This window comes from Suillus subaureus (assembly GCF_016647635.1).
Source record: "Suillus subaureus strain MN1 chromosome Unknown BJ212scaffold_9, whole genome shotgun sequence".
Taxonomy (NCBI): Eukaryota; Fungi; Basidiomycota; class Agaricomycetes; order Boletales; family Suillaceae; genus Suillus; species Suillus subaureus.
In genome coordinates this window covers 456,334-479,381 of record NW_024538565.1, presented here as the reverse complement: position 1 = coordinate 479,381, position 23,048 = coordinate 456,334, and the positions used below count along the sequence as shown (strand labels likewise).

Genomic DNA, 23,048 nt, shown 5'->3' with positions numbered 1-23,048 from the left:
GTTTGGATTCTGGAAGGAAGATAAAGATAGATCAGATCATTGGAGATCCAGATCTCAGATCTGGATGTCTGGAGAAGCAGATTTAGAGTTGAGGGTCTGGAATGGCATATGACACATCTACATGTTGTAAGGACAAGTACAAAATGAAATTGAAAATCTATCCCTAACAAGCATGAGTGCCACGATGAACAGCTTCACCTGCAGGTTTCTTCACCCTAGTCTTTCATCTACCTCAAGCTGGTTGCTGTCTGATATCCGTTTCCTGCACTATGACTGTAGCAGTCACTGCTGGGCCTGTTGTGGCACCCTGAATAGGTACTTCAGTGTGCCCTACAGAGGCGGCAGTGAGAGTGGAGTGAGTACTGATGGATGAGACAGCGCTAAGAGTGGGTGTGTGGCATTCAGTGGGCTGTGGCACCTCAATGATGTCAGACTGAGAAGCTGCAACACCCTGCACAGTAGAAGATGGAGCATCATCTGACTTGCTGTCAGTATCCATATTGAGTGCATTCATGGCATGAATTATTTTGCTGGAGTGATCTTCCTGACCAACTGCAGAAGTAGAAAATTTTGTGGAGCTGAAAATATCTTGGTTGATGTTTTGCACAATGATTTGAATGTGATGGCTATCCCACTTTGTGAGTAAGAGCTTCTTATAGTGGAAGAATAGATCCTTGTAGTTAATATTGGATGACTTTCCTAAGCCAGACTTCTGAAATTCTGTGTCAGGCGACAGCAGAAAAATTGACTGTGATATTGACTGAGCAACATGATTGAACATAGTGTAGATGATGACTCACAATGACAGTGGCCCATGTGATACATCCTGGTGTGACATGTTTGAAGTTCCATTTCTGGGCATTTGTCTTCAGACCACCAGTTGTCTCTTGGTGAAGCGAAGTAACACCATGTAGTGCAACCTTCAGAATCTATTCAGGGATACATGTCAGTAAGAAGACGCTTGTTGGCAGAACACATACCTTAGCTAGAAGCTCCCAGTTTCCAAACATGGTCTTTAAGGATGAGTCTTCCTGCATTCTGAGAAAGAGGAATGGTGGGAAAGTCTTGTACTTTGGGTTGGTTCCAGACACTCCAAGCATGTTCCATATTTCAGTGACATCAGCTCTGTGGTAGTTGGTATTGTTGAAGTACATTCCTGGAAGGCCAAAGATCTCCCCCACAATGCCACACAGTTTGTTGATCTCTGATGAGTGAGCCTCAGAAATGCACTTCATTACCTGGTCATCCAGGATGAATGTTAGTTAAAACATAGATATTAAAACATATGATATTACTTACAAGGTTGCTGAAGTATGAACTTTCCATGATGCTGTGTAAGCGACTAGGGAAGTGCTGGAATAGTTCATCCAGAAATGCTGATTCCTGGGTTAATGCTGTCAAGTACCAGTTTCAGTTGTCAAAGGGAGTCAGATTCTCAGGGCATTGCTTGCTGAGAAGTTCAGCATTAGGGAACATCTCAACAGTCATGCTGTATTTGTGAGCATAAAGTGTTATCATTTGCTCATGGGCCAGGAGTTCATCAGGTGCTTCTGCACGACATTTGTGCTTGGGCTTCTCAGCAATGAGAACTTTGTTTTCCTCATGAAGAGTACAATTGTCCTCAATGAGCTTCTGGACCTGAACCTGCAGCACCTTAAGTGCCTGGAGTGAGAGAAGAGTAAGACACATAACATAATCTACCATCTGAAACATACCTCCATGAGGTCTCCCTTTGAGGCACTTGGCCCTGGAATTGCAACTGGTTTGATGTTAGGTTCTCTGTCCCATGAATCATCTGAGTCAGATGTGCTCTGAGTCCTAGAGAGATGAGATATAATGCTAGAGAAACTGGGGGAGATGAGAGCAGTCAAAATCAGCACAATAGTGCGATATATAATGTGTCATACCTCGTGCATTCTGCAGCTGAAGCTGTGGCAATCTATCAGTGCCAAGAACAAAATGTGTCTATGCTCTGACTGCATATTGATAATGAAAGCATAATAACCTGGCCTTACAACATATGAAATCAGCATACATGTAATAATCAGGTTGGTCACTTACATTTTGTGTCAATGCACATCCTGTTCAGCTCTCAGCAGCTCCCTGGACCAGTGTACAAGATGTCATTGGTGTCCAGTACAAGGCCTTGAGTGTACTGCCACTCCTTTGTGATACCTCACCAGCACTCCTTCTTTGGCTCTGACTCAACAGAATACATCATCTGCACAGCTACAGCACTGATGCTCAGGATTGGTGAGTTCTCTACTTGATCAGTGAAATGATCAGAAGATGATTTGACACTCTGAATCATCCAAGACTTACTCTTGGCTGTCACATGCTTACTAGTTGTGAATGCTGAGTGTGGAGTTAGCAGCTCCTTAAGAGGAGAGTAAGGTGCAGGCACAGAAAAGGTGGATGTGGTCCAGGGAGCAGCAAATTGCAGCTGTGCAGCTGTGAGACTATGGAACTGTCAAAGATGCAGTTGTTGCAGGTGTAGATGTTGCGGGTGGAGCTGGTGTGATGAAGAAGTTGGGCAATAAAGAAGATATGGATGTAGGCATGGTGGTGGTAGGAGGTTGTGTCATGGATGGTCCAAATAAGGGTGCTGGTACTGCAGAGACAATTTGTAGAGTAAGCAAGGTGGGGAATACAAATGAGGTGCAAGATGAGTCTTACATGGAGATGTTGCTGTGGGAAGGGACAGGTGGCAGATTAGGATTCACAGGAAGAGGTGGATAGAGATGATGGAGCATTCACAGGGACAAAATGAGACATCTGTCTGCAAGTAACCTGCACAGTGGATGCCATTGGAGTGACGAGGGGGATGAGGGGTGGTATAAAGTTTTTTGCACAAGTTGAACAATGTGATGACTCAGATGAGTCAATTCATCCAGAGGGCCAAGAAACTGGTTGATGGTTTGATCACTGACCCTTGCATAATACAATTGTTGTCAGTGAGAAACTGGTTGATTGTTTGATCACTGACCCTTGTATAATATGATGGTTGCCAGTGACAAACCAGTTGATTGTTTGATCACTGACCCTTGTGTATAATGGCTCAGGCCATCAATAAACTCTTCAGCTCATGGAATGTCATCAACTTGACATTCCATGAATCATTTTGTGGTTGCTGTAGGTTGAGAGTCAGCATTGCATACATTGTAGTGTCCTAGACTTACTAACAATAGGGTCACCAGCACTGGGCAGTGGATGCTCAACCATGAGATCAAATGTGCACAATATGGCCTGCCTCCAAGTGCATCATCTTCACATGAAGAAACATATCAGTATCTGTAGTATCAACTACAAGATAGTTGGAAGGTCCATCTGGAACAAGAATTGCTCCACATATGATGGATCTAACAGAATAGAACTGGGCTTGTGCTTGTGGTCTTGCTTGAACTCTGAAAAGGTTAAGGTCCTTGTCCTTTTGAGTGTGCAAACCAGTGGGAGTGTCAAAGGGGTAGATGAAAGCCAAGGGAAGCCTGTGATCCCCAACCAGGCATTCAAAACAGAATAACAGCCTGCTGAGAATGACCTTGTTTTCTGTCTGCTGAATAAAGACACAGTTGAAGTGCAGAGAACCAAAGAAAAGGGGATTGCAATGAAGGTAGTCTGTGTGCTGACACCAATCAACCATTGATTCATAGTTGATATGCATGAAATGGTGCTCTGTAATCTGCATGTACATGTCAGCATAGCAAAAACAAAGAGCTGAGATATACATACTTCATAAGTCCCTTGAAGATGAATGTGTTTGCCTTTAGGCAGTGGTATGTTTGATGAGGGTAAAAGAAGATTAAGAAAGTTATTAAGCTTGATACAGAAATTACCAAAGGCTTGGTCTGTTACAGCTACATATGCCCCTATTCATTTTCTCTTCCATATACTTGTATTATGTCATGACCACATGATGCAGTGCCATCACTAGACTTATCTTCCATATTTGTATTACATTGCGATCGCCACAGCCATTGTTAGATGACTCATCTCTTATCTTTGACTTGTCTCTTATCTCTGACTCATTGCTGATGTACGTGTACCTGCCCTAAAGTCACTTACGTCCTATATATAGTCAACTATGTACTTAGTAGTTCCTTACTTTAATCTTACTAGGTTTTCACCTGGAACTTCCTTTGCTTAGGATCTCCAATCCTAAGTTGTCTGAAACCAATATTCAAGTCAGAGACACTCTCTTTGTCTTGTCTTACAACCTTTACATTTGTAAAGTCTTGACTATAACATCAGTCATTGCTCTTATCAAGCTACTGTTGTTACGACCATCCTAGTTCATAACAAAAGATTAAAGTACCTACTCCGACCCTCTCCATCAGGGAGGTCCCAGAACCCAGAAACCAAGATCAGACAGAGAGAGATGTAACATCCCCTGTAATCAGATGCATCACTAGACCAGATGATCAGGATGTCAGCATCTACCACCAACTCAGAACTTAAAGCCGGAGCCCCAACATCTTATGATGGAAGCCCTCAGCAGGCTTTATGTTGGTTGTATGCAATTAAGGTGTACTTTGTGCTTAATGCTACAATCTACAACACCGACGAAAAGAAAGTCATTACTGCTCTCACATATATGACAAAAGATAGTGCTATGGGATGGGCCCTCACCTTCTATACCGAAGTTGACAACTCCATCTCCAAGTCCTATGGAACCTTTGCAAACTTCGAAACAAAGTTCAAAGAAGCCTTCATACCAGCTGATGCCATTGGCACAGCAATGAATAAACTCTGTACCTTGAAACAAATGGGCAATCTCACTTCCTACATCACCAGCTTCAAGACCCTTGCTGCACAAGCATCTGTAAAGCAAGACGCTGTCCTGATCATGTTCTTCAATGACAGACTCAAGAAGGGGATTGGTAACTCCATCTATCAAATGGAAACCATTCCCACAGACTTCGACAAATACGTTGCTGCAGCCATCAGGGTCAATAGTAATTGGCAAAGGGGTGCCATGTTCTGTCAGAACAACCGCACTACCACCAAGCCAACTGGACAGCAATATGTACCCAGACCTTCCATTGATTGGCACGACCCAAATGCCATGGAAGTAGATCGGCTTACCAAAGCTGAGAGAAACGACCATATGAAGAAAGGGTTATGTTTCACATGTCATCAGAGAGGACACATGACTAGAGCATGCCCCCAGAAGAAAAATGGAAAGACCCCCATTCATCATGAAGAGATAGAAGACAGCAACAAAGAAGATGAAGATACAATGATCTGTTGCCTAGCTGAGGATTTTTGATGTGGAAGACTGGATTGACATCAGTATCTTCCAATGTACCTATCAGACTTGTACGAAGTATTGGAATCAGAAAGGAACTTTGCATTCCCATTTCACTTATCTCTAAAACTCATCTGAAAACCATCAAAACAACAGCTGTTGTTGACTCTGGTGCTGCCGGAACATTTATCTCAGAGGATTTTGTCAAAATCCACAGGATCCGAATGCACAAACTCACGAAACCATTCCGAGTCACCACTGCGGATGGAAGTTTTGCAAAGGGGGGCACTATCACTCGATATTGCATCCTCATCATGAAAATCGACAAATGATCCATGATTGGAAAATTTAATATTACACGGCTTGGCCATTGTGATCAGATTTTACTTGGGATTCCCTGGCTATGTGCCATGGACCCGGTAATCAGATGGAAAGCAGAAACACTAGAACTCTCTCAAACAGAGAAAAGCAATCAGATTGAAGAAGAGGTCGACATTGAATGAAAGAAGAATAACCTCCAACCTCTCTTCCAGAGAAACATTGAAAAACAAAACCCAGTTGTAGAGCTGCTGAAGGCGCCTCCTGTGAAACCTGTCCCAGTCATGATACCACATCAAGAACCACTTCCTCGAGCCACCATCAAAGAAATTCCGGATGAAGAAGAATCCTCAGTATTGACCAATCCTGACCCCATCCCTGATGATGATGATTCCTTTGATACCAAAGATGATGTATGGACTTCTTCGGACTATGCACCACCCATACAAGAACTCGCCACATATCACCTCGACGACAATGAATTTTTGGTTGAATATCCCACTGATACTGCCGAGCTCCAGGTCATTACCAATGTTTCTATGGATACCCCATTAACCAAGGATGGCACCAGCATTGCAGAACAGAAACCTATGGTTACACCCCTATCATGGCCCACAGAATACATCAAGACCAGTAACAAAGCCCAGCAGTTCACCTTAGCAGCCAGGCTTGAACAGAAGAAGAAAATGTTCAAAGAGCTCATCCCCTCTTATCTTCACAATTTCGCTGATATTTTCGCAAAAGACAGTCTTAACCAATTGCCACTGGAATGACCAGGAATCAACCATCATATTGAAACCAAACCTGGGTTCATTCCAAAAATGTCAAAAGTTTATCCGTTATCTGAAGCAGAACGCACTACTGTCAAAGCGTTCATTGATGAGAATGTAAAGAAGGGTTTTATCTCTGAGTCAAAGTTGCCACAAGCAAGCAGCTTCTTCTTTGTAGGAAAGAAAAGTGGAGATCTTCATCTATGTCAAGACTATCGGTACATTAATGAATGGATGGTCAAGAATGCCTATCTGCTCCCGTTACCACTCTCTCTGGTCACCCAGTTGCATGGTGCTAAATACTTCATGAAGATGGACATCCGTTCTGGTTATAACAACATTCATATCCACCCTGATGATAGATGGAAAGCTGCTTTTACCACAGAATATGGCCTCTTTGAGCCAAATGTTATGTTTTTCAGCCTCTGCAATTCTCCTGCCACCTTCCAAGCGTATATGAATCAGACGTTCCAACAGGAAATCAATGAAGGATGGTTGGTCATCTATATGGACAATATTCTGATTTTCTCCAATAACCTTTCCTCACACCATGATTGCACCCGGTGTGTCCTCAATAGAATTTGGAAGGAGAAGCTCTTCCTTAAACCAGAAAAATGTACCTTTGATGCACAAGAAGTGGAGTACCTGGGCATGATTATTTGGCCAGGTTGCATCGCAATGGATGTTGCCAAAACTGATGGGATCAAAGACTGGCCTGTTCCAATGACAGTAAAAGAGGTTTGGTCATTTCTAGGATTTTGTAATTTCTACTGAAACTTCGTCCCTCACTACTCCGACATTGCCAGACCACTAATTGATCTGATGAAGAAAGCCACAGTATTCCAATGGTCAGACCTCTGCACCACCGCCTTTTCCTCATTAAAAGACTGTTTCTTAAAGCAACCTGTCCTTCAAAACCCAGACCCTAGCTGGCAGTTTGCTGTGGCAACCAACACCTCACTAGTTGCCACAGGTGCAGTCTTACTCCAAACTGATGACAATGGAATGTATCATCCATGTGGATACCTGTCGCAGACCCTGAATCCAGCGGAGCACAACTATCAGATATTTGATTGCAAATTCTTAGCAGTCATCCACGCCTTGACTGAATGGCACCATTACCTAGAAGGAAACCCCCTCACCCTGTCCTCATCTTCACCAACCACAAAAACCTATTGTACTTCTGAACTGCTCAGAAATTAACTTGCAGGCAAGCCCATTGGCAGTTGATTTTATCCTGCTATGATATTGAGCTCCATCATGTCACTGGATCTAAACTTGCCACCCCAGATGCCCTCTCCCGCTGTCCTGATCATGGTACAAATTCTGACCAGGATAACTCTGATGTCACTCTCTTACCCGACTCCATGTTTGTTCACCTTCTTGATGTTGAACTTATGACCACTCTTGCAAATCCTGACCCCTCCGATCCAGACCCCATCTTCCAAACTGCCTCCAACACCCTAGATGGCTTATCTCTCCCTCCAATGAAATCCACACTTGCTGATTGGGCGATAAAAGATGACATCCTTTATTATAAGGATCATGCCTATGTCTGGCCTGCTGGCCACCACCTTGTTCTGGAACGCTGTCATGATCATGCCACAGCCAGTCATCCCAGACGTTTTAAGACAGAAGAACTCATCAAAAGAGACTTTTGGTGGCCCTCTATGGGTACCTATGTCTGTAAATACATTGAGGGTTGCGCCCTTTGTCAGCAAATGAAGTCTGATACCCATCCTATGACTCCTCCCCTTGTACCCATCGCTTCCGCCGCCATCATGCCTTTTACCCAGGTCTCAGTTGACCTTATCACTGATCTCCCTCCGTGTGCTGGCTTTGATTCTGTTATGGTTGTGGTCGACCATGGCCTTATGAAGGGGGTAATTCTAGTCCCCTGTATGAAAACCATCACTTCTGAAGGAGTCACCAAGAAGTTTTTCAAATATGTCTACCATCAATTCAGATTACATGAGAAAGTCATTTCAGATCATGGGCCGCAATTCATATCAAAATTCTCAAAAGCCCTCGCCAAACTTTTGAAATACAACATAGCCACATCAACTGCTTATCACCCCCAAACTGATGGCCAGACTGAACACCTTAACCAAGAACTCAAAACTTACCTATGGATCTATTGCCACAATCACCCAGAAGACTGGGTAGAACACCTCCCAATGGTGGAATTTGTTCATAACCATTGGAAACATGACTCTCGAAATGCATCACCCTTCTTCCTTATGATGGGATATGAACCAAGGGCTCTCCCTCATGTACTCCCCGACTCTACCATGCCCACCGCAGAAGACAGACTTCACTCCTCCAGAAATCCAGAGAAGAAGTGCTATCATGCCATAATCTCACCATGCAATGAATGGCAGAATGAACTCATGGATGAAAATATCACTCATGGAAGATAGGAGATAAGGTTTGGTTATCAGGAAAGAACCTGATCATGCAGTTACCATCTTGAAAGCTTGCACCAAAACGATATGGTCCTTTCCCCATTGTCGCTGTACTATCACCCATCACATTCACACTCCAATTACCACCACAATGGAGAGTTCACCCCACATTCCATGCTTCTGAACTATCCTCTTATCATGAAACAGAGATTCACGGTTCGAATTTCCATGACCCTCCCCCTGACATCATAGATAATGAAGAAGAATACAAAATAGATGTGATCTTATTGCACAAAGGCACAGGTAAACAAAGATGCTATCTTGTATCCTGGAAAGGATACTCTTCCACTAGTAATGAATGGATCCCTGAAGAGAACCTTAGCAACACTATTGATGCCCTTGCTGCATATAAGAAGGCTCACAAATTGTAACCCCAGGACAATGTCTCTTGAATGCCTACGCCTCTGCATACAACACATCAAAGAACTCACTGCTGCTATGAATAACGTATCCGAAAACATTACTCACCCATTGTCCCTTATTGACTATCAAACTGCCACTGCCACCAACCTTGCCAACAATGCATCCTCCCCAGTAGCTTCCCCACCTTCATCTGACTCTACTTTGACCAGTGACTCTACCCTCACTGATTATTTTGCAATCATTGACCAAGTTGAGACAAGTGCTCTATTCAAATCAGCCCTTACATCCCAACAATATGCTATTGAGATTGATCATCTCCTGGGAGAAAGAGGAGCAATCTCTAGTGGACTCATCATCTGAATTATCAGAGACGCCAGCCTTATAGAATGCACCGCTAATCTTCTTGATGATGAACATCACAAGACCATATTTCGCCACCTTCATATACGCATTCATAATACTGCAATTCATCTGTTGCCTGATGATACTAGAGAAGCTATCAGGGAAGCTATCCACATTGTCACTGAGCAGATCACTACAGACCCAGTCGCATGACCTCCATCCCCACATGCTGCCGTTCCAATCCCACTGCCAATTCTTCCAACAGCTACCATTGAGCATTCGGATGACAATATCCCTCCTATTGCTGTACTTGACATACCAGCTTCTCCTTCTCCTACCCCCATCACACCCACTACATGTCAGTACCCCACTAGACGCAGGTCCGCCCATATTGCCAAACAAACAGCATCAGCCTCCCCACACAGAAACCGCAAGTGATGATCTAGATCCCCATCTCCACCCGCACAGTCATCCACTGTCACCACTGTGAAAACAGCAACTGCTGACAATGTAGTATGTCACAACTGTCGCATTGCCAGGCATTGCCATAAGAACTGCCCAGCATACTATTGTTGGGTTTGCAAAGAGTATGCACCCAGGCATCTATCAGTCTTTTGCAAAGACTTGAAGGGAGAAGCGGTTATTCCACTGGTTTGGACTGACACAGGTTTCTATGAGGCTCTCACTCATTAGGAGATCGAGCAGGACGGTATTTATCACACCACTGGGGTGGCTGGTGAGTCATCTTGTACGGTTACAGAGGAGCAAAACGACTTGCTAGACTCTAACTACAATGCTGACCCTATCTATTGGGCAAATCAGGATAACTGAAGTCGGTGACTTCATTCCTAAACAAGGGGTAATGTTACAGTTATGTATGCCCCTATTCACTTTCTCTTCCATATACTTGTATTATGTCATGACTGCATGATGCAGTGCCATCACTAGACTTATCTTCCATATTTGTATTACATTGCGATCGCCACAGCCATTGTTAGATGACTCATCTCTTATCTTTGACTTGTCTCTTATCTCTGACTCATTGCTGATGTACGTGTACCTGCCCTAAAGTCACTTACGTCCTATATATAGTCAACTATGTACTTAGTAGTTCCTTACTTTAATCTTACTAGGTTTTCACCTGGAACTTCCTTTGCTTAGGATCTCCAATCCTAAGTTGTCTGAAACCAATATTCAAGTCAGAGACACTCTCTTTGTCTTGTCTTACAACCTTTACATTTGTAAAGTCTTGACTATAACATCAGTTGTTGCTCTTATTGAGCTACTGTTGTTATGACCATCCTAGTTCATAACATGGTCAGCATGATGAGCCTCCTCAATTGCATCAAAGGTTTGTGAATGTTGTCTTGATTCAAGCTTCACATGGAAGAAGTTGCTTGTTGAGACAGGGCGATCAATGACATTGATGAGGTCTTGCTCTAGTAAGTCTTCTTTATCTGCTTGACATTGAGCCTTGTCAAACTCAAATAATTGGTGGTATATGTGATCTGTGACCACTTGCCATGTATTAATGTGCAAGATCTGTCACATCTGAACACATGCTATTAGTAGTAGACACATTTCTTAAATTTAATGCACCTGTTCTGCTACATCACAAAAATTTGTGCATAGTAAGTATGAATCCTTTAATGAGCTGTGCATCTTCTCGTTTGGCTTTGTATTATAATTCTGTGTTGCTCCTTTCACTTCAATGTCATCAAAGATATGTAGGTCCATATGTAACTTTGGAAAATTCCAACTTTTGTTGCTCTCATTGGCCATTTTGTTAATATATTGCTGAAAGCAATTAAGTGACTATCAGTAGCATAAATACATGTAACATACCTCCAAAATGGCTAAAAACACACAGTGTGTATGTCAGCCACTGCTGATTGTCTCAGCCATGTGGACTTTGAGTGAGGCATACATGTTGAGCTCAATATGAAGATGGACACAGTGGAGGAGCAGATAACTGATAGGGCAGTCTACTTCTGTCAAGATATCATGAGTAGCATATACTATCATCTAGTACAAATCAGTTAGACTCAAGGTAGCACAAAAAACCGAATGACAAACCTTTGAAATGTCTCCATGCACTGAGTTGTCTGTAAATGAAATATTCATCACCTGGTTCAAATGTTTCTGATCTCACCAGCAGGGAAATGTGTGATAGCTGTGTCAATTCACATTAGATCAAGTCTGAATCAAAATACTACAGAAAGTAACATTACTTCTTGTTGACTCAAGACATGCTATCTTGTCCAAGACCATTGATATGTTTCTGAAGCTCAACCCACAGGTGATCAGACCATTCACCACCAGAGTGAAAGTGTAGCCTGTCCCAAGACAGTGCACAATGTACATCTGTGGAGGACAGCACCCAAAATGAATTCTATGATGGCATTCAAACAATGCAGCAGGTCCAGTAGAGAGTGGTCTCCTTCTCTTGTGCACTTGCTAGGATGGCCTGTGAGTCATGAGACATGTGAAGTGGATAGTGACATGATGTATCTGAAAGTTTGTTGTGTGGAATGAGACAAACTGGGCATGGCCACAGGGACCTGACACCACAAGTAAGTGACATCATTGACCTTGTCAGAACATGGTAAGCTACTGAGAGGTCAATCTCAAGAGTTTGGGACTCACTGTTCCTCAAAATCAGATGATAAAATGAGTATCAATGGAAAAAACCAGCACTGAACAGCATCTAAGCACTCCAACCATTGTCCTGTTCTCAATCTTTCTGCTAGCAAAGAGAGTATCCTTCCAAATGACTTGTGCCATACTGTGGCCTTGAAATTAGCCCATGCTGACTTGCTGGAGTGTTGCTTGTCTTCCTTCACCTGTATCAATACACTTAGTATGAAGTAATAGATGTGATTCAAATATATGCATCATACCACAGGAAGCCACCCAACAACATAACCTCCACCCATTCCCTGACTGTTGCGAATGTCAGTGGGTAAATTTGCTAATCGCACAATGACAGGGTAGCCTTTTGCAGTACTGAAACTTGAAAGTTTTGTCTTGTCTGCATACAAGATGAAGGCAAGGGGCTTAGCACCATCTGGCAGCTGCAACTACAAAATATATTAAAACACCATCAAAATTACTACACACATTACATGAATGATACACACTTGAGCATCCAAGAAGTGTTGAGCCGTAAAGGGCTCATTGTTAAGGTCATACTCAAGGGATAACTGGATCTGAAGGGCTTCGGCCTCAGCTCATGCACTGTGCCCCTTACCTGAGTATTGCCCCTTATTTCAGGAAGGCAAGACTAATGCATCTGGAAGGTCAGATGAGTAGTGTAGTGGATCTGGATGACTTCCGGATGAGGGATAAGTATCATAGGGCTAATCTGGACAAGTCCAGACTAGAAACTAACGGTAATGGACTGTCAGAGACAGAGGCAGATACAGATAGACTATAGGAATCAATCCTAAGTCTCAGAGGGTGACGAGAGCAGAGATACTCAAGTCCAGAGGACAGGAATGAGTAGAACTAAGATGATATTCAAACTGAGGTACTACAGAAAGTTACAGGAGGTTATATACTATAGGTATCTAATGGAATGATCAATCAGCAGAGTCCGAGGCTATGTACAAAGCATATGGATAGTCTATTGGTAAGTAGAAATGGATCACAAATCATGAAACAGAAATGAAGCATAGGTAACAGGTCAGGGAGCAGGACAGATATACAGATAGCTGATATACCGGAGTTAGGGAATTTACCAAAAAGAGATGAGCACTGGTTGTGGATTCGGATGAATTGTGGACTGGACAGGATGAGTGGACAGGATGGATGATGAGATGTTAGAGGGAGATAAGATGTGGATAGGATTGGAGATAAGATGTGGATTGGATCTGAGATGAGATAAGGATCGGATCTGAGATCCGGATATGTGGATATGACACTTGTCTACAAAGTGTTCAAATGATTGGCCATTGAACTTTGACAAGTGCTGAGCATCAAAATGAAAATGGGGAAAAAGATAAGGGTCATGGAGGAGGTCAGTAGCCCACTTCCAAAGATCATGATAGTAGACATCATAGTCCCAAGATCTATCTGTGAAGGGTATTGAAATAAAGTCTTTTGTAAACTGAGGTCAAAGATTAGTCCAACATGATTCATCCAGCAAGGGGCAAGACAACCCCCATTAGATGCTGAGATGCTGCATCCTACTTAGTGTGAACATCCTTATGGTTATGGAATGTGAATTTCTCTGACTTCTGCGCACAGCAGCGGCAGATATCCAGGCGATGGTCAGTCTGTTCATTGTTGAGGGCCACTTTGAGCACAATCTCAGCAACATCAAACCCTAAACAGGACTTGAAGGGATGCCAAGGATGCTTGTCTGGATCAGGAGCCAACCACAATGAATAATGGGCTGGTTGATGCTTGAAATTGCCAAAAGCTTGGACCTTAGTCAGGATCCTGCTATTTGGGTGATGTTCAACCTTTATATCATTGAGCTGGAATTCACAGTATTCAAGATCCCTGTCATCAGCAGGGAAATCTTCTAAGTCATCCATATTAATAGTATGCCATAAACTAATCACTGAAATCATTGAACTCACCGAAAATAGGGTTTGGATGCTCTGAATTGATGTCACAGTTTGAAGAACTTGGTCAAGATGAAGAAAGTCCAGGGACTTGCTATCCTATTGCAACTGAGCAGATAGACTATCAAGTAAAACAGACATGATAATGTGGCAATATCAAAGGTAAGACTTATGATGTGTGCCAAGCATGATGTTTGGATCTGCAGCTGCAGCTTGGTTCAGATGTCAATAGATGTCAAATTATTTAGAGTAAATCAAAACACACCTTTTTGCTGCTGGATTGATTTTGCAATGTGTTGATCTTGTGCTTGTTTTTGGGCATTCTTCTTGCAGGCCTTTTGATGTGTGGCCCACCCATGAGGTTTGATGTTCTGTTCACAGAGATCACAGAATTTAGCTTGATCAGAGCCCATAATGTTGTTAGATATACTGTTAAGGTCGCGTGCTCAAGAGGGTCAGATCACAAGGGCTTGGCCTCAGCTTGTATGCTGTGCCCCTTTCCCAAGTATGTGCCCTTAATTTCCAGGGGCTAGAACAGTTGTCTAGAGTTTCCGGGTTTTGACTAGGGCGGATAATGGACGTCCGGATCTGAAACGTGAGATAAATCCGACGGACGTCCGGATGTTACCTGGGCAAGTGGATAAGACTAATCCAGACAAAGTCCGGACTAGAAACTAACAGAGGATAGACTACCCTTAAGGTAGAGTCAGAAATGTAGTCTAGGATGCAATCCTAAGACTCGGAATATGACAAGAGACTTATCTCGAGTCTGGAGGACACAGGAATAAGCAGGAACTAAGATGATATTTGAACTGGAGTATTTCCAAGAGTTACAGGAGGTTTATATACTGTAGGTATCATATAGGAATCAGTCAGCAAACATAAAGGCTATGTACGAAGCATATGCAAAGTCTATTAGTAAGTAGGACAGATCACAAATAATGAACACCGGAAATGAAATGTATGTAACAGATCAGTAATCAAAAGGGAAACATGATTAACCGGAGTCTGGAGACAGGGGCAGTCTAAATGGAGTTGGGCACTGATATAGGGTTTGGATTCCAGAAGGGAGATAAAGATAGATCAGATCATTTGAGATCCAGATCTTGGATCCGGATATCCGGAGAAGCGGATTTAGAGTTGAGAGTCCAGAATGGCATATGACATATACAAGATGTATCTACAGAATCAATGAGAATAAGGGGATGGAAGCATAGAGATGGTGGGGGTGCAAATACAAGGAAAATGTGTTGCAAGTGCCTTGCAATCACCTTGCGATGTATTGAAACTCAGAGACCAATCTTACATCATCATTCTGATAGGAGTTTCAACAACATCTCAACAAAAGAGCATTTAATAAGTTTCACAAATTTCCAACACAGAAAGTCAAGAATCTGGAAACTCCAGCACTGTCTGCCTGGGTCCATCTGGCTGTTTCCTTCACCATTGTTGTCCTTGTCCATCTGTTGTAGAGTACTATTCACAATACTAGCATAATGAGCTCATTCCAACTTCTTATCCAACAGCTTGAACACAGTCCTGATGCAATAACAAGTAACTCTCTCAGTTCTCTTTTCCATTTTATCACCATTGGAACCATACTTAAGAATGACATTATCCTTGCAGAACCATCCTTAGCACCAATTGATGACCCTCTGAGTGTTCTCCCACTTGCAATTGCTAGGTTTCTTGGTGCAGGGTGTGCTATATCCCCTGCTCAAGGACATCATCTGGACTGGTGGGCTCAAAACTGATATGCAAGAATTATGGAAGACAGAGGGGATACACAGGGGAGTAGGTATGTACTACATCAATATTTGTTCCTTCTATTACTCATTTCTAATGAACTTGTACCTGAAGCTGAGCATCTCCTCTACCCCCTGAGCAGCTACTGCCTTCAACTGAATTGCTCATGCTGTGCCAAAGGGATGATGCTTAACAAGGCAAAGCAGCACTATGTTGTCCTCTTTACTCTCACTAGTGGCCCCTACACTACAAAATCAGTTCACCTTTACTGTGAATGTTAGTGGTCACTTGTTGTTAGGTATTTTTCTCACTGTACACTCCCAGCATGCAAGATTGATTATCACTACAATTACAGTGTATTTGAAGGGGAGCAAACGTACTACAAGGACCAACCTGTGAACATACAAGTCACTGAACATGTCTACATGGTAAAGGAGGTCATTGAGCTCTTTAAGACTGTGATAGACCTTGCATGGTAAGTGTTACAATCATGTACACCCCTATTCATTTTCTCTTAATCACTGTGTATTACATCACAAGCTGCATAGCACTGCTGTTAGACTTATCCCCAATATCTTGTATTACATCATGATTGCTGTTGCCATTGCCAGATGACTCATCCTTATCTATGACTCATCCTTATCTCTGACTCATTATTGACTTATGCCTGCCCTAAAGCTACTTATGATTCACTATATATAGTTAATGATGTACTCAGTAGTTCTTTACTTTAATCTTACTAGGTTTTCATCTGAACATTCTCTTGCTTAGGACCTCCAATCCTAAGTTGTCTGAACTGATATTCAAGTTGAAGACACTCTCTTCATCTTGTCTTATGACCCTTGCTTTTGCAAGGTCCTGACTTAACTTCAGCCATTGCTCCTATCAAGCTGCTATTGTTACAACTATCCTAGTCCATAACAGTAAGTTATCCTTGACTTGTACTATGATCCTGGACCTAATATGTGATCCTGCAGGGCATTGGCTACTAACTGTGCCTGGCTCTATAATCTTTGTCTTTCATATGGAGTGAAGTTCAAGCTCTATGTAGACTATGTATGGGACAGCTATGTCATCTCTTCACTTCTTGAAGACTGCAAAAATTGAAAAAGCTCTCTGATTATCCCTCACACTAGTGAACAACATGATTGCTTCACTGCCACAATGATCACAAGAAATTGTCACACACGGCTCTTTGGCTATGATAATGTACATCACTACTACTGTGGCAAATGTACTTGGATGTACACTGATCCTAAGGGCAATTGTGAGTGCTGTTAGCTTGAGGTGCAATATTATAGTATCATTGAGCTATTTAAACTAGCTCATAAGGTCTCTGTTGTCAATGTCAATGGTATTACTGTCAGACATCCATGTTGTACTGTTTATAATTGCCATATTCCACTTTCTAACAATCATCATCAGTTTTGTCCTACTTATACCAACCAAAACAATGAGTGCACAATTATTGAATGTACACTGCCCATCACTGGAGGTTGTCACACATGTTTTACATGGACAGTCTTGATTTCAGCTCCAAGAGTGACTTGCCCATGCCCAAGCTGCCATTGCTGAGAAAAGGGATGCAAACCAACTAGATATAGAGTCTCAGCCTGATGTACAAGAAGAGGATGAACTTGATGAAAGCAGGCAAGTACTTCCAGCCTCAAAACCAACACAGGGAGATCCTACAGCACAGCCCAAATGAAAAAACTCAAAGCAACATTTGGTCATTGCTGCACACACAATGAGCAACTGATTGTCACTCCCTGTGGGATGATCATTGCTCATTGAACATTTTTTGGGGCAGAGGGAGTTGCAAGTGTTGTTGTATGTGTTCAGCTCCAAGCCCTGACTTATAATTAACTTGTGCTACAGAAATTCATCAAGGAGGTCTATGCTAGCAAAGACTCATTCAGCAAGCCCAATCATATTTTCTTTGACAGCAACTGCACATTGGCAAAGATGGTAAAAATGAACTGTTTTTCAATAACATTAGACTGTCAGTTGACATGTTTCACTTCCAATGCAAGCATTCAGAAACAGATACCTTCTGTCAGGAAAATTGCAATCCTAGAGCCTTTCCTGAGCTCATTGCTGATGATGGAAATGGTTGGCACTTCAACTCCTCTATTGCAGAGCAAGCAAACAATTGGTTTGGAGACTACTACCCCATCTGTCATGAGATGATGGCCCACAAGTTCAACTTCTTTTGTGATGAGCTGATCCTGAGAAGGAACTGTTGGACAGAAGAAAAGTTGAGACAGGATGGGCAGGACCCTCATACATGGCTGTGCCATAGTCATACATAGAGTAACCTGATAAAGTGCAGTAATGATTAGAACTTGGTTACCTTTTCTTTTGATGCAGTGATCATGCTAATAAGGTCTTTGTCATTTCAGTGTTATATGACTGTTTCATTTGCTTCAAGACCTTTGATCAAGGCAAACAAGCTGTTACCACATAGTCCTTGTTTGATATAGTGATCATGAAATAAGATACATAGAAGTAGGGTACATCTGCAAGAGTAAAATGGATGGTACAGTATGACTAGTTATGAAGAGACACAAATCAAGGAAAATGTATGAAAAAGAAGTTGGACCTTACTTCAGAGGCTGCTATGACAGTCAAGTTTTCCTTGGGCTTAGATTTACTTACTTTACTTACCTTTACCTACTCCCACTTTCTTTAGCTTATGTTTGCATTTTTGCAGCTTATATAAGCATCACCTCTTACTTTCATTCATTACCTATAATCTGAGACTAGCAGTTTTATGATGATTCTTCTCCTCTCTGAGCTCTGCGTCTAGTACAGAAACCCTTGTGAGTTAAATAGTAGCTAGGTACTTTACCAAATATCTAGCCAAGTTGTGTTACTCACACTACTTTGCCTTCTTCATGAATGTGGACTAAGACCCCTTCTCTGTATGACCATACTCAATGAAGTACTCATGAAGCCCATGGTTAGCACTGAACTGCCAAACCTTTCAATTGTCATAGAAGGTTGAGGCTTTGAAAGGGACACCAAAATAACCAGTGAATATGTCTGTCACACTTCATTGACCCATAGCAGCTATCCTGCACATTACAAATCTATCAGCAATATTGACAACATAAAAGTCTGTTGGCCATATCTATATTGTTTTAAGACTTTCTCAACCTCAATAGCATTAGCTTGTGAGGTTCCACATGAAAGCAGGCTTCTGCTACTCTCCCTCTTCACAATTGGTACTGAGATGATAGATGGGGGAGAGTGAAATGAGCTTGATGATTCAGAGAGTGAATGATGATGCTACTTCAACTGATGCTTCACTGGATAGACAGTGTTAGTCACATTGTCATCATCACTGTCTATGAGGAACAATGCAGAGGAGTAATGGCACTTTGAAGTGAGATTTGGCTCATTGTTGTTGTCATTAGTAAGAGATAACACAGAGCCTCCATTGCAAGGACAGAAAGGGATATGAGGTACACAACCACCAGTTTTTAAAGCATGATTAATGGTAGGGACTCAACAAGTAGTAACAGAGGGTATGGTAGGGACTTGGTGAATATCTATGGCAGGATCTGTCAGTAGCAAGGATGGTACACATGAGCTATGTGTGAGATGTAGCATGCATATACTTGCATTTCTCAGCAAGACTAGTCATCATATTGGGGCTTCCTTGTTGAGTGAGCTGATGCAGATAGTGTTTTAGGTCTATACAGTCCTTTACATAAGCATCCTTCACAAGCAGGACACCATTGTCACATTCTTGCAGTGATACCATGTGGCTAAGATTGAAGCGGGTCCAGGTGCCCAGAAGATAGTTGTAGCGTTGGATGAGAAGAGTGGTTGTAGCAAGCACATTCATATCATGTGAGACCATGCCAAGTTTACAAAGTATGTCAAGGCTAAAGGAAAAGTTGGGTAACTTGAACCCATCCTGGAACTTGTATATGACAGGCTTGATGCTGTCCTAGTAAGACAATGTTAGCATGAGTCATAGGATACAGTAAACAAGATCTTACCTCATTCCAAGCATAGACAACAACAGTGTTCTTCTCTCACTGAGCAGCTTGAACACATTCAAGATCTTGCTAGTGCCTATCTTTCTGCAGCTCTTCCTCATGAGTGTTTTGCTGAGTAAATATTGCAAGCATCTGTGTGGTATATCAAGGGGTGGCTCATTTAACTTATAATGGGCCAGCAACAGTCTGGGAAGGACCAGCAAGATTGGGGTTAGGAAGTGAGAGAAGGACAGGGTTGATATTGGAATCATGAGACTCGAGAGCCTGGCCCTTGCCCTTGTTAACCTATAGAGGCTGGTCAAGACCAGGCTTGACATTGTCCTGAGTAGGGGCAAAGACAGGCTTAGTGATGACAGTAGGTGAGGGTAGCAGCAGTGCAGCAGGTTCTGAAGATGGATGAGGGCAAAGCTCCAGTGTGGGGTCCAGTTGTGCAGCTGCAGTATGGCCCTTTACCAAACAGCCACCTAGAAGGCCACAATGAGTGCAATATGTGTTATGCTCACAAAGGGAATGAGCATGTTTCTTGCAGATAAGAGCTGCACAGATCAACAGCACTGCAGTGCCTAATTGTGTAGGCTGAGAAACAGGGTTGAGTTGGGTTGCAGGAGGTCCAAAGTCCCCTGAGGGTAGCATGGGTGAGCCAGAAGGGCCTCATGGCCAGTGGAAGAAAGTACATTTAGCCTAGGTATCACTTGAGAATTTTCTGCACTACATTCAAACTTTAATTAAGAATAAAATCCAACTATCTTGAAAACACAGCTCACCATTGCCATCCAACAACCCTCATTTCCACATTCATTAGATTTGCAATGTATCCATGGGACTTCTTTGTGACAGTTGTCACAGGAATAAACAAATGTCAGTTTTGGTTGTGTGAGGTGAGCAGTAAGTGTAGCCTGCCAGGATAATGCACTGGCAGCTTCTGATGTGGGCAGATTCATGCTTGAAGAGGAGCCACAGTAGTCTTGGTGAGGTAAGGATCAATCCAGCAGGCACAAACAATACACTTACAAGTGTAATCTATAGAAACTGTTAAGGTCATGTGCTCAAGGGGGTCAGATCACAAGGGCTTGGCCTCAGCTCATACGCTGTGCCCCTTTCCCGAGTATGTGCCCTTAATTTCCAGGGGCTAGAACAGTCGTCCAGAGTTTCCAGGTTTTGACTAGGGCAGATAATGGATGTCCAGATCTGAAATGTGAGATAAATCCGACAGACGTCCGGATGTTACCTGGGCAAGTGGATAAGACTAATCTGGACGAAGTCCGGACTAGAAACTAACAGAGGATGGACTACCTTTAAGGTAGAGTTGGAAATGTAGTCTAGGATGCAATCCTAAGACTCGGAATATGACAAGAGACTTATCTCGAGTCTGGAGGACACAGGAATAAGCAGGAACTAAGATGATATTTGAACTGGAGTATTTCCAAGAGTTACAGGAGGTTTATATACTGTAGGTATCATATAGGAATCAGTCAGCAAACATAAAGGCTATGTACGAAGCATATGCAGAGTCTATTAGTAAGTAGGATGGATCACAAATAATGAACACTGGAAATGAAATGTATGTAACGGATCAATAATCAAAAGGAAAACATGGTTAACCGGAGTCCAGAGACAGGGGCAGTCTAAATGGGGTTGGGCGCTGATATAGGGTTTGGATTCCAGAAGGGAGATAAAGATAGATCAGATCATTTGAGATCTGGATCTTGGATCTGGATATCTGGAGAAGCGGATTTAGAGTTAAGAGTCCAGAATGGCATATGACAGAAACAATGTGTGCAATGAGAGTGTCATATCCACATATCCAGATCTCAGATCCGATCCACATCTTATCTCCAATCCTATCCACATCTTATCCCCCTCCAACATCTCATCATCCAATCTGTCCACTCATCCAGTCCAGTCCACAATTCATCTGAATCCACAACCAGCACTTGTCTCCTTTCAGTAATCCCCTAACTCCGGTATTTAGGTTATCTGTATATCCATCCTGCTCCCTGATCTGTTACCTATGCTTCATTTCCGTTTCATTATTTGTGATCTGTTTCTACTTACCAATAGACTATCCATATGCTTCATACATAGCCTCGGACTCTGCTGATTGATCATTCTGTTAGATACCTATAGTATATAACCTCCTGTAAATCTCTGTAATACCTCAGTTTGAATATCATCTTAGTTCTACTCATTCCTGTCCTCCAGACTTGAGTATCTCTACTCTTGTCACCCTCTGAGACTTAGGATTGATTCCTATAGTCTATCTGCATCTGCCTCTGTCTATGACAGCCACTGCTGCTAGTTTCTAGTCTGGACTCATCTGGATTAGCCCTACGATACTGATCCTGCATCCAGAAGTCATCTGGATCCACTATGCTACTCATCTGACCTTCCAGACATGTTAGTCTTGCCCTTCTGAAATAAGGGGCAATACTCAGGTAAGGGGCACAGCACATGAGCTGAGGCTGAAGCCCTTAGGATCCATTAGCCCTTGAGTACGACCTTAACAGAGATGACACTCAACATACTACAAAATACTAGTGAGCACCAAAATTCAGAGATATAAACTGAATACATACATTTTTGATAGTGTGCTGAACAAAACATACCTATGGCAGGTGGGTGGGCATGCGTAGTAGGTACAGTGGCAGGATGGTGATGGTACAGGTTGAATGTAGATAGCATACCTTATTGAGTTCACAGTGGGGCTAGAGATATTTAAGACAGTTTTTAATGTTGTCCAGAATGCAAAGAACATTTTTGAAATTTAAACCAACATAAATATGGGTACATAACTTCAAATTTTATTAGTGTTTTGTGCAAAATCCAAAATATGAAGCTTTGGTAGTTATTTTTACACTGCCAATATGTCACCAAAAATAAGAAATATAGTCAGATTTTCAGCATCTGCTTGAATTTAAAGTTTTATTATGTCATTTAACTTGGGACAATTACTTGAAGTTTGGAACATGGTCAATGTGTTAAGTTGCATCAAACAATTAGACCCTCCTGAAAATTTCAAGTTCATGGTGGCAATAAAATGAGATGACAAAACTTCAAGTGCTGTCTTCAGATTAAATATATTGCCTGATCATTGCCCACCCTTCACCCACTGACCCACTGCAAGGACACAAAAGATTAAATATATTTATATACAGACTGAAACCTGTGACAGTACAAGTACAAGTTGAGTCAGGAGGAATATCAATAGTAGTGTGAGG

At 42.3% G+C, this 23,048-nt stretch overlaps 7 protein-coding genes across 7 annotated transcripts; 2 read left to right on the top strand and 5 right to left on the bottom strand.

Annotated features, from left to right (window-relative positions):
* Positions 1-472: 472 nt before the first annotated feature.
* Positions 473-929, bottom strand: BJ212DRAFT_1213044 (uncharacterized protein; the record flags this gene model as incomplete). The annotated part of the gene is made up of 2 exons (XM_041329264.1): positions 473-748; positions 801-929. Coding segments are annotated over 2 exons (405 nt in total), but the record flags the coding sequence as incomplete, so codon positions are not given.
* A 481-nt stretch (positions 930-1,410) lies between these two features.
* BJ212DRAFT_1478867 (uncharacterized protein) lies at positions 1,411-2,561 on the bottom strand (the record flags this gene model as incomplete). The annotated part of the gene is made up of 5 exons (XM_041339773.1): positions 1,411-1,662; positions 1,716-1,839; positions 2,181-2,265; positions 2,323-2,443; positions 2,469-2,561. The coding sequence occupies 5 exons, from the start codon at positions 2,559-2,561 to the stop codon at positions 1,411-1,413; spliced, it is 675 nt and encodes a 224-aa protein (XP_041195164.1).
* A 665-nt stretch (positions 2,562-3,226) lies between these two features.
* On the bottom strand, positions 3,227-3,846 carry BJ212DRAFT_1267109 (uncharacterized protein; the record flags this gene model as incomplete). The annotated part of the gene is made up of 3 exons (XM_041330633.1): positions 3,227-3,427; positions 3,500-3,679; positions 3,730-3,846. Coding segments are annotated over 3 exons (498 nt in total), but the record flags the coding sequence as incomplete, so codon positions are not given.
* Positions 3,847-11,907: 8,061 nt separating this feature from the next.
* Positions 11,908-12,580, bottom strand: BJ212DRAFT_1267388 (uncharacterized protein; the record flags this gene model as incomplete). The annotated part of the gene is made up of 3 exons (XM_041330657.1): positions 11,908-12,094; positions 12,150-12,346; positions 12,404-12,580. Coding segments are annotated over 3 exons (561 nt in total), but the record flags the coding sequence as incomplete, so codon positions are not given.
* An 893-nt stretch (positions 12,581-13,473) lies between these two features.
* BJ212DRAFT_1255305 (uncharacterized protein) lies at positions 13,474-13,987 on the bottom strand (the record flags this gene model as incomplete). The annotated part of the gene is made up of 2 exons (XM_041329759.1): positions 13,474-13,611; positions 13,706-13,987. Coding segments are annotated over 2 exons (420 nt in total), but the record flags the coding sequence as incomplete, so codon positions are not given.
* Positions 13,988-15,570: 1,583 nt separating this feature from the next.
* On the top strand, positions 15,571-16,927 carry BJ212DRAFT_1267617 (uncharacterized protein; the record flags this gene model as incomplete). Its single annotated transcript, XM_041330673.1, has 4 exons — positions 15,571-15,812; positions 15,873-16,096; positions 16,145-16,295; positions 16,798-16,927. 4 exons carry the CDS (start codon positions 15,571-15,573, stop codon positions 16,925-16,927), a joined length of 747 nt encoding a protein of 248 aa, XP_041195160.1.
* A 222-nt stretch (positions 16,928-17,149) lies between these two features.
* On the top strand, positions 17,150-17,329 carry BJ212DRAFT_1251046 (uncharacterized protein; the record flags this gene model as incomplete). Its single annotated transcript, XM_041329714.1, has 1 exon — positions 17,150-17,329. A coding segment is annotated over one exon (180 nt), but the record flags the coding sequence as incomplete, so codon positions are not given.
* Positions 17,330-23,048: the final 5,719 nt, after the last annotated feature.